The sequence below is a fragment of the Diadema antillarum genome, unplaced genomic scaffold (genome assembly GCF_040938485.1).
Source record: "Diadema antillarum isolate AM-2024a unplaced genomic scaffold, OU_Dant_1.0 scf00000069, whole genome shotgun sequence".
NCBI lineage: Eukaryota > Metazoa > Echinodermata > Echinoidea > Diadematoida > Diadematidae > Diadema > Diadema antillarum.
The window spans coordinates 2,717,259-2,732,473 of NW_027270958.1; the positions used below are offsets into that span (position 1 = coordinate 2,717,259).

The 15,215-nt window shown below is 37.9% G+C and overlaps 1 protein-coding gene across 1 annotated transcript in view; it reads right to left on the reverse strand.

Moving 5' to 3' along the window:
• LOC139716704 (FAST kinase domain-containing protein 1, mitochondrial-like) overlaps window positions 1-15,215 on the reverse strand; it is a 56,733-nt gene that overhangs the window by 27,383 nt on the left and 14,135 nt on the right. Inside the window, exons 8-9 of the mRNA XM_071628234.1 lie at window positions 12,654-12,675; window positions 11,179-11,403 (exon numbers count right to left, since the gene is read on the reverse strand). Of these exons, the coding sequence (XP_071484335.1) occupies window positions 11,179-11,403; window positions 12,654-12,675 (247 nt within the window). The remainder of the gene's footprint in view (window positions 1-11,178; window positions 11,404-12,653; window positions 12,676-15,215) is intronic.

Consider the following 15,215-nt stretch of genomic DNA (forward strand, 5'->3'; position numbering starts at 1 on the left):
TTGCCATTAGAGCTGCTACAGTCAACCTTTATATATTATGCACTGTTATATTGACCCTGTGTATCATAAAGTACCGGTACTGCAGATGACCTTCGATATGAAGGCAACCATGGGGAGGTACTGTACATTAGCTGTATAATATGTCTAAGCCACACTGACACACAGTGACAGTAAAAATCTATTCCATGTTACAGGAGACCATCACAGATTATATGAAGTAGAATTATTTTGTGTGCATGGTTTTCTTGCCGGGATGGCTATTTTCCATTCTATAACTCTTCTCCCCTTGCCGTGCAGGTCTGTAATGTTCCATGTCTTTCCTGCAATTGTTACAATTGTATACTACATGTAACTCTGTGTTCATGTCCCTGTCAATGTCATTGTCCTTTGTGAATGTACATACAAGCATGTATTTCTGTCTCTGTCCATATTCTTGTCACTACGCATCTCTTGTTTCTATATCTTCATCTCTCAAATTTTTGCATATTACTGCGTATTATACAGTACTCATTTACGTTCAAGGCACTCTCACCATAAGTTCCTTACTTTGTGCCCCCAGCATGGTCAAACTTATCAAAATGATATCTGCAGTTACATTGTTTGCTATATATAGAAATAAATGTTAAAATAAATAAATGCAGCAAATGAAAATTTATATTAATACATACAGTGTACATCAAGTTGTTAACCATGCTCTGAAATCATGGTACAAGTAGCTAATGTTTTGATAGATTTTAAAATCATAACTTAAATAACGACTGCTTCATGTACAGTGTAAGGTTTGAAAGCTGATAAAAAAAACAAACTAGGCCTACACCAATGTACATATGTTTGTTTGTTCGTTTTGTTTATTGTTGTTGTTTTTTAAATCTGAACATTAACATTCATGCCAAAATTCACATTCACAGTTGGCTCTTTTTTAAAATGACAATTCAAGTGGAGAGCAGGCCTCATTTAGTCTGAAATGGATGAGTAACTCGGCACTGTTGACCAATTTACAGTGGGTGTGGCTTAAGCTCAGTTGTGCAAACAAGTTGTAGAGGGGGTATTTACAAAGTGTCACAGAAAAAAAAAGTTACTTTTGGATCAGTACAGTGCAGCACAAGAAATAGATTAGGTTGGCATAGAATTGAATAAACTTCTGCATCAATACGCACTAAGATAATTATGACCATACTGTGACATGTTCTGAGTTTGTCTATGTTTACCATTACAATACTGAATGCCTTAGACTATAACCATAGACCACAACAATGCCTTTTTTTTTTGCCACAAAATATATCCTTTTTTAATGTTGGCCCTACTCTGCAAAATGAATCAAGCAAAACTGCATTCTTTGATATATTATCCTCTGTGGGTAAAAACGTCAAAGAAAACAGCACAAATAAAATGAAACCCAAAATTTGGAAATCAGTAATATGCCTGATAAAAAGAGGCATTTTCGTGTGCATCACAATCGCATGACTACACTGTACACATACACTGTACCCTACAAACTGAATCAGTGTGTTCTGTGGCAACAGACCCAAAAGATATAACGTCACTTTCAGATGATTGGACTGTGCTTTAAATTTTTACAGCCTTCAAATTTGGAATGCGATAAAATACAATATTCTGAAAGCATGTACAGTGTACTCTCAAAAATTTGGTCAATAGTTTCAGACAGTGATCCTAACCTCGAGGATGCAAACAACTTTGAGGATTAGTTCCTATGAAGTTGCATAATTTCACTTTTACACAACATCAAAGAAACTGGCAACATCAGATTTTCCAGACAGGAAACAATGCTTTAATGTACACACATGCAGTATCTTTAACAGCAGGGTGTAGAAATAACATTTAGTGTGAGATAATGTTCAAAGTTCAGAGTCATCTAAATCGAGGTACACTGTAATTTTTGACTGTCAAAAATGACATTAGGTTACAGGCATTGTATTACCTTGGTAATGGCCAACATTAATCACCAAGCCACAAAGACAAAGTGACAACTCCTTTGGCCATATGAGCTATGTACATGTACCATTAATGGCTGCCAAAGGTTGGTTGAAATCTGCTTTAAGTCATTGTATGCGGTGATATACTGTACATGTATGTGTGGACAGTTTTAACAAAGTCCATTTTCTGACTGCCAAATATTTTGCAATCACTTTTCTGAAACACATTTCTCCTACACCACTTGGCTAACACATCAAAATCTTATGCATACCTAATTAAAAAGAAAAAAAAAACTTTTCCTGACAACTAAAAAGCTCGCCCTACAAAGCAACAATAAATGCAGGCAAAGAGCATTCACAGTATGGAATTAATGCACTGATTATGTACAAGTGTACCAGTGGAGGCAATAGCTGCATGGTTACTACGTCCTTTGTCCAAGACAAATATCTATGAATTTTGCATACATTAGAAAACTGTCCGATTGTGTCATGAGTCAAAATCTGGTCTATTCACGAGGCGCAGAAGATACAAATTGTAGTCCTCCCTCCTCCCCCCCCCCCCCCCAAGAAAAAGGGGGGAGGGGCATTCTATTCAGTAGCTGTGTCACTGACTTCACTATCTGTCAGTCAAAATGCACAGCTCCTTGCAAGTGACGTACATGGTATTGTACATCATATGGGAGGTGTGTACACTACAAGTATACACACAAGCACTATACACACAGCTTATAGAGAACACACAAGTTTGTCCAGGCAAAAGTGAAAGAAGTTCAAGCCAGGCTCCGCCTACTCAAACATGCCTTTGAGGTCAGGTTCATTCAGACTACAACAAATACACACACCTAGAACCAAGACAACCACGATTCCAAAGTACTTCCACACAAACAATGATTTATTGTGATTTGAGAAATATCTTTGGGAGATACAATGACTCAATTCTTCTTTCAGATGCACTATGGATTAGAAAATTGCTGAGATTTCTTTGCATGAAACATGTTTCTATCGTGTCTAGAGTACTGAAATGATGATGTCACAGTCTTTTGTCAGCGCTGGCAAGCTGGTCCCCAACAAAATACTCTTGCATGTGGCTCTGGGCAGTGGGTTGGAACCGGGTATGAGCATCGTTAGCAACCATTGTGTTCACAGATATGTACAGTGTAGGCTTCACGAGGTTCAATAGAACAAATTTCCATGTCAATGAAATGCTATGACACTACACTTCTGACATTCACAAATCAACTGACAAAGCCGAACATTCACTGAATTACCTATGAAAGGGATCAGCAATTGAAAAATATGTATACAAAGTGATTTTTTACATTGCTTAAGTACACACTATTTGCACTTCCTTTTTCTGAAGGTTTCTTACTCTGAAGATTTTGAATTCCAAAAATGAAGTGAGATTTGATGTTCTATAAGTTTGTTAATCTGAGAATGAAATAAGGTCCACTATATAACAAAGGTTCATTAATCAAAACATGAAACAAGGTTTGTAATTCCACATGTTCATTTGTACATACAGTACCTTTTTTTTTTTCATTCTCAATTTAACAAACCTTCAGAATAAAAGGCCTTCTTTCGCTTTCAGACTTGAATAATGCCACAAGTGTTGGGGTTTATAGTGAACTCTATTTGACTTTTGGATTAAACATCTAGGTATGTACGGAATCTGTGTGTTTTGGAAAAGCAAACCTTTGGAATCACAAAATTTACTTAACTGTTGGATTACCGAACCTTCGGAATACGAACATCATCCGTACAAATCAGCCATCTTTACCACGAGTGCAGCTCAACAATGGACATACATACACGGCTTATGGCGTGTCTTTTGTATGCAGCTACACTGTAGTCAGACATCCATTTAAAGGACAAGTTCACCTTCATAGACATGTGGGTTGAGTGAATGCAGCAATATTAGTAGAACACATCAGTGAAAATTTGAGCAAATTCGGACAATCCGTTAAAAAGTTATGAATTTTTGAAGTTTCTGCTCAGTCACGGCTGGATGAAAAGACTACTATAGCTTGTGATGTCACATGAGTACAACGATATAAAGAAAGAATAAAGAAAATTCAACACATTTCCATTTTTCTCGCATAACAAAAGAACACTCGACTTCTCTCTTTCAGAAGGCAGGGGGAATAATATTACCCTTAACATATGTCAGTAGCAAGTCGAAGAAATGTGCACTTTATTCAGAAAGTAAAGTTTTGTGAAATTCTCTTTTTATTTTCCTTGTACGCATGTGACATCATACACTGTAGTAGTCTTCTCTTCCAGCAGTGACTGTGCAGATACTTAAAATATTCGTAACTTTTGAACGGATTGTCCAATTTTCCTCAAACTTTCACTGATGTGTTCTACTAATATTGCTGCATTCTCTCAATCCTTATGTATATGAAGGTGGACTTGTCCTTTAAAAAAAAAAAAAACAAACTTGGGGAAAACTGACTCTGACATCTGAACAATCATTACTGTCTATCAAATATTCACAAGCGTTTTTACAGCAAGTGATCTTGAAAGGTTTGGCAACATCTGATGTAAATCCTGCCATAGAGTACCACCAGTCAGGACCCACTCACTTTGACAATCAGCCGAGATTGCGCGACAGCAATTTGGATTCCAGTCGATTGGCTGAACACGAATTGCGAACAATGGATTCATACTACGTGGAAAAGTATCAATAGTGACAGTAACCATCAGTGCAAATCCCATTGAACACAAACAAGCTTTAATAATATGAGGGGACAATGTATCCTTAAAACTACAATGTATTGTAAATGAAATACATGTATACTGCACTGTATGAAAATTGGTGATAATTTGTGACCCGCCACGTCAAAAGGATCCAAAAGTTGCTGGCGGCTGTGCCCAAGAAAATCTGAGTTTAAAATCAGATCATCAAAATAGGTTAAAACCATCAACTTTCTGTTTTCGATATAATTTTGTAGTTTCATCTATCATCTGCCAAAATTTTGAAGCTAAAAGATCACAGGAAAGGGAAGGTGTAATTAGCATTTTTCAGGGCCATGATTTTCCAAGTTTGAACAGAGCAGAATCATGTCCAAAGACTTGGATTTAGCACCACAGATAGACTCCAACCCTAACAATGAGCGAGTGATCTTATTGTTAAGTGTATGGCATCCTGGTTTACTGATTGGTTGTGCATAGACCACTGGCGCTAAGCTTGAATGAACATCACAGATTACTAGGGGCATACCTTCTAAATTGTCAACAGGTGAAAACTGTCTCACCTCCCCTTTATCATGATTGCATCGCAAGGAAAACTTTGAAGGCAGTTTTCTCAAAATGCCGGTTTCCTAGACCACTCGACATTCTCTCTTAAAATCATCGATACCTCCGCAACCGAGAACTTTTATGAGTCGTGTTATGCATGCAATTAAAGCAGAAGAATGTCATGTCATTTTCAGAAAGTCAACCTCCCCTGTAGAAGTAGTAGTGAGTAGTAGTAGTAGTAGTAGTAGTGGTAGTAGTAGTTAGTAGTACTTAGTACACTAGTAGCAGTAGTAGTAGTAGTACACATAGTAGTGGTTTTCTTGAACATTATTGACTGAATTTGCAAGTTTGCTGAGGGTAGCTGCCATTTGGGATGAGCAATGCGATTTATTACTCTCATAGAAAACTGGCATTTTAATGTGAGTGTGTCTTGTCTCATAAATCCACTTTCTATGTACCTCACCATGACAGCGGCAGTATCCTGAACATCATCATTATCATCACCATAATCAGTACCATTCATCATCACAATCATTATCATAATCATCATCACGTTTTGGCTAATGCAATTCTGAAATATAGTACAAAGTTGTAGCTCAGAAAAAAAAAGCATGAACAGTCAGTCATGCAGTGTGGTACAGAGTAACTCCATGATAGTAATGAATGCATAAAGCTAGATCACAATCAAAATATTGACCTTTCTATTCTCCTCCCCCCCCCCCCCCCCCCCCCACCCCCTCCCCCTTAAGCCGGAGGCATTTTTCTTCATCATTCCCCAGTATTTGCCAGGGCATCAAGGGCAGCCACATTTCCAGGGAAGAGCCACTGATGTTACCATGACAACCGACAGACCTGTCCATCCTTCAGCGGGGCTCCTCCGGATTCACTCCGTGCTCCCTTCATGGGTGAGTCACGTTTTCTCTTGGGACTCATCCAGTTACTGGCTTCACAGAGCATGTCATATTATTAGTACTTTAAAGGAGGGCTCTTTATTTCCCCCAACAAAATCCTTATCAGTGCGGTTATAGAGTATCTATGACTACTGAAAGCCCAGAAGCATTTGCAGCATGAAGCTTTTGCAAATCGCCAACCCTAGCATTCAATGCATTGTGTAGATACACACTTTTGCATGCATTTTTACTTTCATAACTCTTGACCCCTTGCAAAACTCATGAAAGTTTCATGCACGCATAAATTTCTGGTTTTACAGTTCAACCAGCAAAGTGTTTCTGGAGCAGGTTTCAAAAGCATGCTTTCATGGCTGTTACAATGGATTGACTACTAGGCAGAGGGCTCACTACTCAGAAGCATATGACACAAAATATTAGTTGGGAACAAGTCATTCTCTTCAAACTTATTCCGTACGTGAGATTGAGTCATTTATATACATTGTACATGCATTGTATCTCAACAAGAATGCCCCACGGAAAAGTTAAAAAATCAACTTCTGTCACTGACATTCATCAGTTGGCATATGAATGGGTACTTGTAAATGTCACAAAAGCCATTTCTGCTCCATTTCACTTCAATTGGCACAGAGTTGTGAATGACTGCATACCAGTGCCCTTTCAGTGCTTCCCGACTTCCCATCATACCGCAAAATAAAGAAGGTAAAAACTTGTACCCACGTATAATAGGCCTACACTGTACGTTGTCTGTTTCCATTTTTTGTTGTTATCAAAACAAATTTCATATTTCGGATTTAATTTTTGTTTTCCTCTTGGTTTTTTTTTTCTCTATCTATGAAGAAAAGAAAAATAACAGACCCAAATCAACACAAAATAAAATACTAGACCTGAATCAACACAAAATAAAACTAACCCTCATCAAAACTCTCAAGTCTGCTAAACCCCTCAGCTGGTAATGATGATCTTGGCTTTTTTTTCTTCTTTTTTTCACAACTAATCTTTCCCTTCGGTGGCTTGATAATTTGCTCATGGTGGCTCATCATAGACACTTCCTTCAAATAACAGGCCATCAAATACCAGTTATCCTCATGTCCTTAAAGCGCAGACCGGTTCCCAAAATAGTTTCAGTATCATTATCTGTCATGTCTGATGAAAGGAGAATGCTCTTTTTTTTTTCATGAAGTAGGTCCATAGAATCCATTCTGTGTGCTGATTTAATGGCAATTAAAGTAGAAAGGGTGAATGAACCGAATTGACAGTGGATTGACAAGAGAGTGTTTGCTGAGCACTACACAAACAGGTACATGACAAAATATTGCACGTACACCAGTCACCACAAAGAAAAGCACATTATCTTATGATGGCTTCAGTTCAAACGAGTTGTACCGTATCGGGTATGTGGTATCAGGTACCACAGCTTGGCACCGAGTATAACAACCTCACTTTCACAGATTGGATTTCAATGCCCTGACCCAGAATCCCATGGTCACCTGAGAGTCATAAGTTGCACTTCTTTCAACACCCTGTTCGCATACACAGGAAAGTGGTATGGAAAACTGGCAACTAATAATTCTCACTGCAGAGAACTGTTTCAAACTAGCAGAAGAACTCGTTCGTCAGTGCATTTTGGAGCAGGCTACATGGTACTGTACCTGTAATCAAGTTCTTTTTGTCAGTCTCAAAGCAGACTTGTGTCAAGTTCATTAATTCCAAACATGTTTCTAAAACAATATATGAGAATGGGTCAAATATGGTCTTGAGCAAATTTCAGATTTTGAGTTCGTGCCCTGTTCTGTATAGTGCATTCCCAGTATGACAGATACAGTGTATGACTCGATCAACGATTGGCTTGTTTAAGATTACTGGTAGTCCCGAGTATACTCGGGCAGGTGTATGGAAAATGCATCTTCCAGCAAAATCAACTTGTCCTTGATGGGTTAAAAATTTCAAGGAGATGGAACCTTACAGGTTGATATTATCTGTTCATCCTTCAAGGTGTGTTGCACATGTATGCACATTCATACTGTATGGTAGTTCTTGCACAGCACAGCACATTCCAACTGGTATGACACAGCTTTGTATTATGGAATGCTGTTTGCCATTCAATAGTAGTTGCCAAGGTCAGTCCTTTCAGTGTCTGAGCAGTCTGTATCTCTAAATTTGTTAAAAACATATTTCAAAAATATGATTTAAAAAAAAAAGATGTTTTCATACTCTGAACCCCCCCCCCCCCCCCCCCCCCACCCACCACCACCCCTGAGATTCATGCAATCATGAACTACCCTCTCTGTGATATTTTAAGCATCACAGAATTCAAACTGGCTTCACTCAGGGAAAAGGCAATTTCATCCCTTTCCACCTCTCGTTGGATTCCGTCCTGTAATCTTTCCAGCCACTGTCACCACTCAAACCATCTTGCCGTTTGTGCCAGCCCTCAGAGATCACATGCTGCATGTCACGCTAATTAATTTGTTTCCCACAGTTTAATCTTTTTGGCATTACTACTGATATTCTGAAACTTGACACTAACACTAGATGAGACACACTGATAATGTTTAGACTGCAGATAGTTCAAACATAAAAACATTGATGCCTACAAACAGTGACATATAAAACCAATAACATATTTGAAATCCCCACTCAGTGATCATTGTTTCCCAGAAACTGGCTGAACAGATTATGAATCAGACCACTCAGGGCAGTCAACTCAAAATACAGGACTCATATATATACAGCCCAGAAGATTTTGTTAATTCTGATACCAGACCTGTCAAATATAGGTCATTCAATACATGTGTTATGATGGATACACCAGACACACAAATGTGTATAAAGAAGGAAATGGTGCCCTACCAATAAATGGAAAGGGGTGCCAAAGATATTAGTGACAGGCGGATGGTCATGGCGGTAACCTTCTCTTCCCACTTTCCTCTATAAGGTTACTCTTTATTAAAGGGGAAAGCCAGTCCAAATATAAGTTAGTCTGATAAAAATGAGCAAAATCTTACAAGTTCAACAGTAAAACTTTGACTGAAATATGGAAGTTATGACATTTTGAAGTTTTCCTAATTTCTGCAAAACAGTTCTTGTACAGTGGATATGAATATAATGCAAATGAGTGAGCAAACCATGTCATACCCTCACAATTTTCCATTGATCGTGTACAAAAAAATGCAGAAATGTTTCTGTCATTGAAGTCTGAAACATGATGTTATTCCTGGTTGAATAATTTTAGAATAGTGATCAGTTAGATATTACGAGGATTTGAGCCTCGGGCATAATTGCGTTTAATTTCAAAATTGTATCTTTACAAACTACAATGCACTTTGTACACTGTACATGGTAAGTTGTGAGGGGATGACATACTCCCTTTGCCATTTACATAAATTCATATGGACTGTTCAAGAACTGTTTCCCCCAAAAATAGTGAAACTTCAAAATGTCATAACTTCCTTATTTTTCATCCGATTTCGATCTAAATTTTACCATTGAACTTGTAATGTTTTACTCTTTCTTATCAGACTAACTTATATCTGGACTGGATTTCCCCTTTAAAAGGATGGTATAGTTTTGGTTGAGATATGTGGTTTCAGATTCTGTCTTTTTTGTGTGTGGAGATAATAACAAACTATTGTACTTCTGAAATATGAAAGAGCATACAACAATTCTAGTTTACAAAGAGGAATTCAAAGTTTTATTCAATGACTGAGGGAAATCAAAGAACTGGCCTCTGTGGAAGGTTTTGGTGCAATGATACTTTCTGTACTTGATATCTTTGGAAAAAGATTTATATGTACAATGTATCTGAAGGAAGAGTGGGTAGTGATCAGTAAATATCAATTCAATTACCACCAACCACCCTTTAGAACTACCTGCCCCCACTCCCTCCCCCTCCTAAAAGAAAGAAAAAAAGTGACAGGGAGAAACAGTGAGATAAAGAAAGAAAGAGAGAGAGAGTGTGAGAAAAAAAATGAAAAAAAAAGAGAAAGAAAGGAGAGAGAGAAAGACAGAAAGAGTCAGAAAGACAGGGAGAGATGAGCAACGGGATATCAAATGTGACAGACCCTAGTGACAGATAGTTTTTAGGATGAATTTTCCTCTGAGTAACAAACTATCTCTGAAACATTCTAGTTTTGTGCTTTGCTTACATTATTTTTCTATCTTGCAACTCAAACTACTCACAACTAAATTTTCCATTGCATTTTCATTGTTTTGACAACCTTTTCACTATTTGGTCATTTTTACACCACAGGAAACTACATTGCACAATGCACAATTTGTCAATGACACTCAAACATTTTACTACACACAGTATACAATTTGCACTTCATTTGTCACGCAGCATATCTGCTGACGTGAATGTTATGTTTGGCACAGATGTTCTGATATTGACTGTCAATGACATAGGATTGTGGAACATTCCCAGTTTAGGCCTGATGACATACAGTATCACACTTGCCCTCATATACATGTGTACATGTGTACAATAAGGACTGTGGCACCGCTGCACTGCATGGGAGTGTCCGACATACAGCTGTACAGGTTTGTATACTGCTGCTAAGTTTGGGGGAATTGTACATTGGTTTCAATGCTATTCATACATCTAACAAATAAAACTGGACAGAGTCCACACTGAATGACAAAATCTCAACATTTCTGCTGGGTTCTTGTCAGCACAACTCTCACTCATACTTGCTCTACTCACAATGTTTGTTTGTTTGTTTGTTTTTAACCTCACAGGGTTATATACTATACTTTAACAATCGCAACATGCATAGTCTCATTCTCAGACACTGCACTGGTTTACTGTACACAGTACAATGTACATTGACACTTCATGCATAACCTTGAAATAAAGGTTGTTCCTGACAACCTGAAGGTTTTACAAGATGCTTGGCCTAAGACTTGACTCCTATTGCAGTCCCCCCACAATTGCTCACTTGAGCCTTTGGAGCATTTGTCTCAGGTGAGATTTCTAAAAACAAACAAACAAACAAACAAACAAACAAACTCGGAAAGTCACTAGTAAATCAGGGGTTCTCATAGGGCCTTAGGTTGGTACTGAGCTGATTAATGAGCTATAATGTACCCTGACTTACCCTCTAGGAGCTCAGTCTTCTGGTGTACCAGGAGCTGGTCAATCTGGGTCAAGTATTCCAGGCCAGGGGGGCAGTTGGGCGGAGCCTGCGGAGCCGGCATCCACTGGCCGGGGGCACCAGGTGGGGCTGCCATTGGTGGAGCTCCGGGGGCACCGGGTGGGTAGGCCCCTGGAGGTGGGTATGCTCCGGCCTGAGGAGGGGGGTATGCTCCTGGCTGTTGTTCCTCTGTGATTAACACCATAAAGAAATTAAAGATCAAGTGTAGTTTGAATGATTGCCTCTCTTCATATACAGTAGCATTAGACTGTACCCTGTATGCCCCCCCCCCCAACAAAAAACAAACAAACAAACAAACAAAAACAAAACAACACAGTCTGACTTTAACTAGTAAATCAATCAAACTAGAATTTTAACATATGAAACTACAACTTTGAGCCTACATCTTGCAGAATACCCCATTTGATTTGCTTCAGTGGTCACAGAGAAATTAAGATTTTGTAGAGCATGTCAGGAATCTCTTTCCTCTAAATCATGTCCATTGGTTCACAAATCGGCACAGTTGTTGATTGTGTTTTCGCACAAAAATACCTCTTTTGAAAGAGTGACTGCTTGTTTCTTTTCATTTTCAACTAATAAAATGTTTGTTACATCAAAAGAAAGCATTTTTTTTCTTTTTTTTTAGTTTACAAGCATGTGGTAATTTAAGGTGTGAAAATTGAAAGATTAAAGGAAAGATATCAAATTATCAACTCATAGAAGATTGGATTGAGCTCCTTGTTTTCTTCTATTTTTCTCTTATTCATTAACATAATCATGAACAATAACACTTACATATCACCATATCTACATTTAAATATTAACGTAATATTCATATCAACATCATGCACAGGATTTGAATTTGTTTTTTGTTCTCTCAGTTGTGAGCAAAATATTTTCATTCATAGATGCCAAGAGCATCGGAAGTGCTTAACTAAGGAGAAACAGACCTTACTTTACAACAATCCACATTTCTCTGTGACCACCTAAATCAAATTGAATGCAGTTTTCTGCAAGATGTAGGTAAAAAGTTGTACTACAGTTTCATTCTCTGAAAAAAAAAGCATAAAGATTGTTTTAAAATCTTTTGAAAGTTATCAATGCAGGATTCCAATTGTATTTTTTTTTTGGCAACATACCGTACTGCGTAAGGATGGAAGTTAAGCAGCATAAGTACCAAGTGGAAGTTCTGGAAAGGTCATCACATCAATCTTTAATCCTTTTTGACAGCTTTAAACTCATTTCTCATGACAAATGACTTTCAGTTTTGACTACTGTAGTTCACCATTTGGATCTCAATAATGTTCTCACTTGCTTTTTGTGCAGGATCATGATTGTGGACATTTAATCTCCCTTTCAAAATCTGTGTCTACTTTCCCACTAAAATTTATTTTATGTGATATTGTTGCAAAGAACAATATGACAAATTGAGTACTTACGTGCCATTGTTACTCTGGGAGGCTGCAGAGAAGAGAACAAAGGAGATAAAATGGCTTTTCAATAGCAAGTCGGTGGTGCAGAAATCTCTTAGTCCTACTTTATACATTCATGAATTCAAATTGTTACAGGTATATCTTTTCCATACATCTTTATACTATAACATCACTTGAACCATGGCAGTACCATAGCAAATTGTAAGGAACCCTGTGCACACTGATCATCATGATGCAAATGAAATATTTGGACATATTTGAACACAATAACAACAAACCAGCAACCAAAGCTTGTAGTCAGCAATGTTTTCATACTTGTGCAACCAAATAAAAATCTCTCCTCCCTCTTTCTCAATCTCTTCGGTAATTATAAACTTTCTTACATTCAGCTGGCATGTTCCCTTTTGACATACAACATACAAAACTTTGTTGCAAATTTTCAAGGACTACTGTGTGTTTTTATACATGCAATGTATTTTATACATTGTACCTGATGTACAATTGTTCAAGTACATTGGATCCATGGAAAAAACCAAAACCCTGAGAGAGATCTAGAACAAAAATTTGTCCTGAATTGTGCTCTAAAAATTTGACCTACTGCAGCTCCTCCAAAAGGCAAAGGTAATAATACCTTTCCACTTAAACAAGTATTTATACACATGTCGAAGGAACAGCAGATGGATTTGCCCACTTGACAGTAAAAGCATGAAATGGTACAATTGCGAATTTCATGTGATGAGCAGTCAACCAGTCCCATGTAGCTAGAGTCTGGTTCATTAAATTGTATTAAACAGACCCTGAGTCTCATTTACAATTGCTCTTATTTTTTTATGTACCATCACATTTTCATAACATAAATAGACACTGTTCATATTCCAGTGGCACAGTACTTTAATACTAAGAACAGAAAACATGCAACAGTAGTTTTTCTTTTATTCTATTAACAAAAACATTTGTAAAAGACATGTAACCTTGGTACAGCAGAATGATCTATTAGCAGCTGGCTTCTTTCAGGTTGTTTTCTAGATAACAGCAAACTCTGCAACTCTGGTATACCTGTAGATTTATCGTGGAGCGCCAATGCAAAGGTCAAGCTAGCTAGGCTCCTCTTTGTCAATCACATTTGGTAGGTCAAACTGAACAGACTTTACAAGTGTGCCAAGAGATGAACCAAACTACACCAGACGTACATTATTGATGCACTACATTTTGACCATGGCCTGTACCTTGCCAAAAGATCTTAACCTGTTGAAGACGAGCCTCGAGAATACTCGGTCAGGTCACGGTGCAGTGTCTAACTCTAAGGGATATGTGTGTCATGGCAAAATCAGTTCGTCATCAACAGGTTTAATAAGAGGACACCAATCCCAATCAAATGTGATTTCACCCCAGAAAAATTTTCGGAGAAAAAAACAAACAACTTTAGAATATTCAAGTTTTGAATTAGAATTCTACTTTCAAGTTTCAGCCGTCTTATTAAACCTTTCTTTCTATGCAAGTTCTTTTTGAAAGTGTGTGACCATTAAAAAGAAAAAAAAAAGACGAAGAAGCAACAAAAAACGTACAGCAGTAGGGCTACCTAATATTCTGGATTGTCTGGGTAAACATAATTATCAATGAGTGAGTGACCCATTCTTTTATTAAATAGACAGAAAGACAGTTTTTTAAAAAAAGAAGGAAAAAATAGACACCATTTAGAGATGAAGTAACATTATAGAGTAAATTAGACATCTATCCATCATCACCTAACGTTTACAAATTGGGCAAAATCGTGAACCACAAATTGTACAGTCATGCATTGATTTATATCAAATCTTTGTCAGATTGCTACCGACAGAAATCAGTTGACAGTGAGATAAGCTAGACAATACATGTATATCTACATGCTAACGTTATTGTGTTACGTGTGGAATGTATACGTGAGCCGAGCAGACAGACCAATGCGACCTACCCTCACTTCGGTTCGCGGCCCCACTGGCTACCGCGTACCGTATTAAAGCTAACAGCAGCATCGCTCCAGCAAACAAGCTGCTTCACTTCACGTGAGAAGCGATCTAGTTTCTACACTCTGCAAATGTGAGGGCAATACAATACAGGTGAATGGAAATAATCAGCATCACATGAGCACTCTTATTACCACTTATTAACACTTATAAATAACAGCATTACAAGTGCACTCATCATAGTAATCCTGCATAGACTCACCTTTGGAAATATTTCGAAGCAGAATGTAGAAAAGATCTCAACAATACAAAAGTACTGACTTTTTCGCAGCAGCAGCTGACCTTCGTCCCCTCGCTCCGATGCGATTTTATCCACGCCCAAAATCTATTTTGATAGACTTGTTTCAAGTCGTAGTCGCTTGTTTTGTGAAAGTTTTGTCACCCACACACATGCTGCGCCGTGCCACGCACCGATGACGCACGTACTGCACACTGTATGGATATAGCATGTACTTCCTAGTGGAAATTGCATCAAAGGGCGCAACGTATCAAAGCTATCTCTATCCATATCCCCTTTTGTGGTGTAACGCAGCTATTCGCATCCTGTAGTCAAAGATCCGAGTAG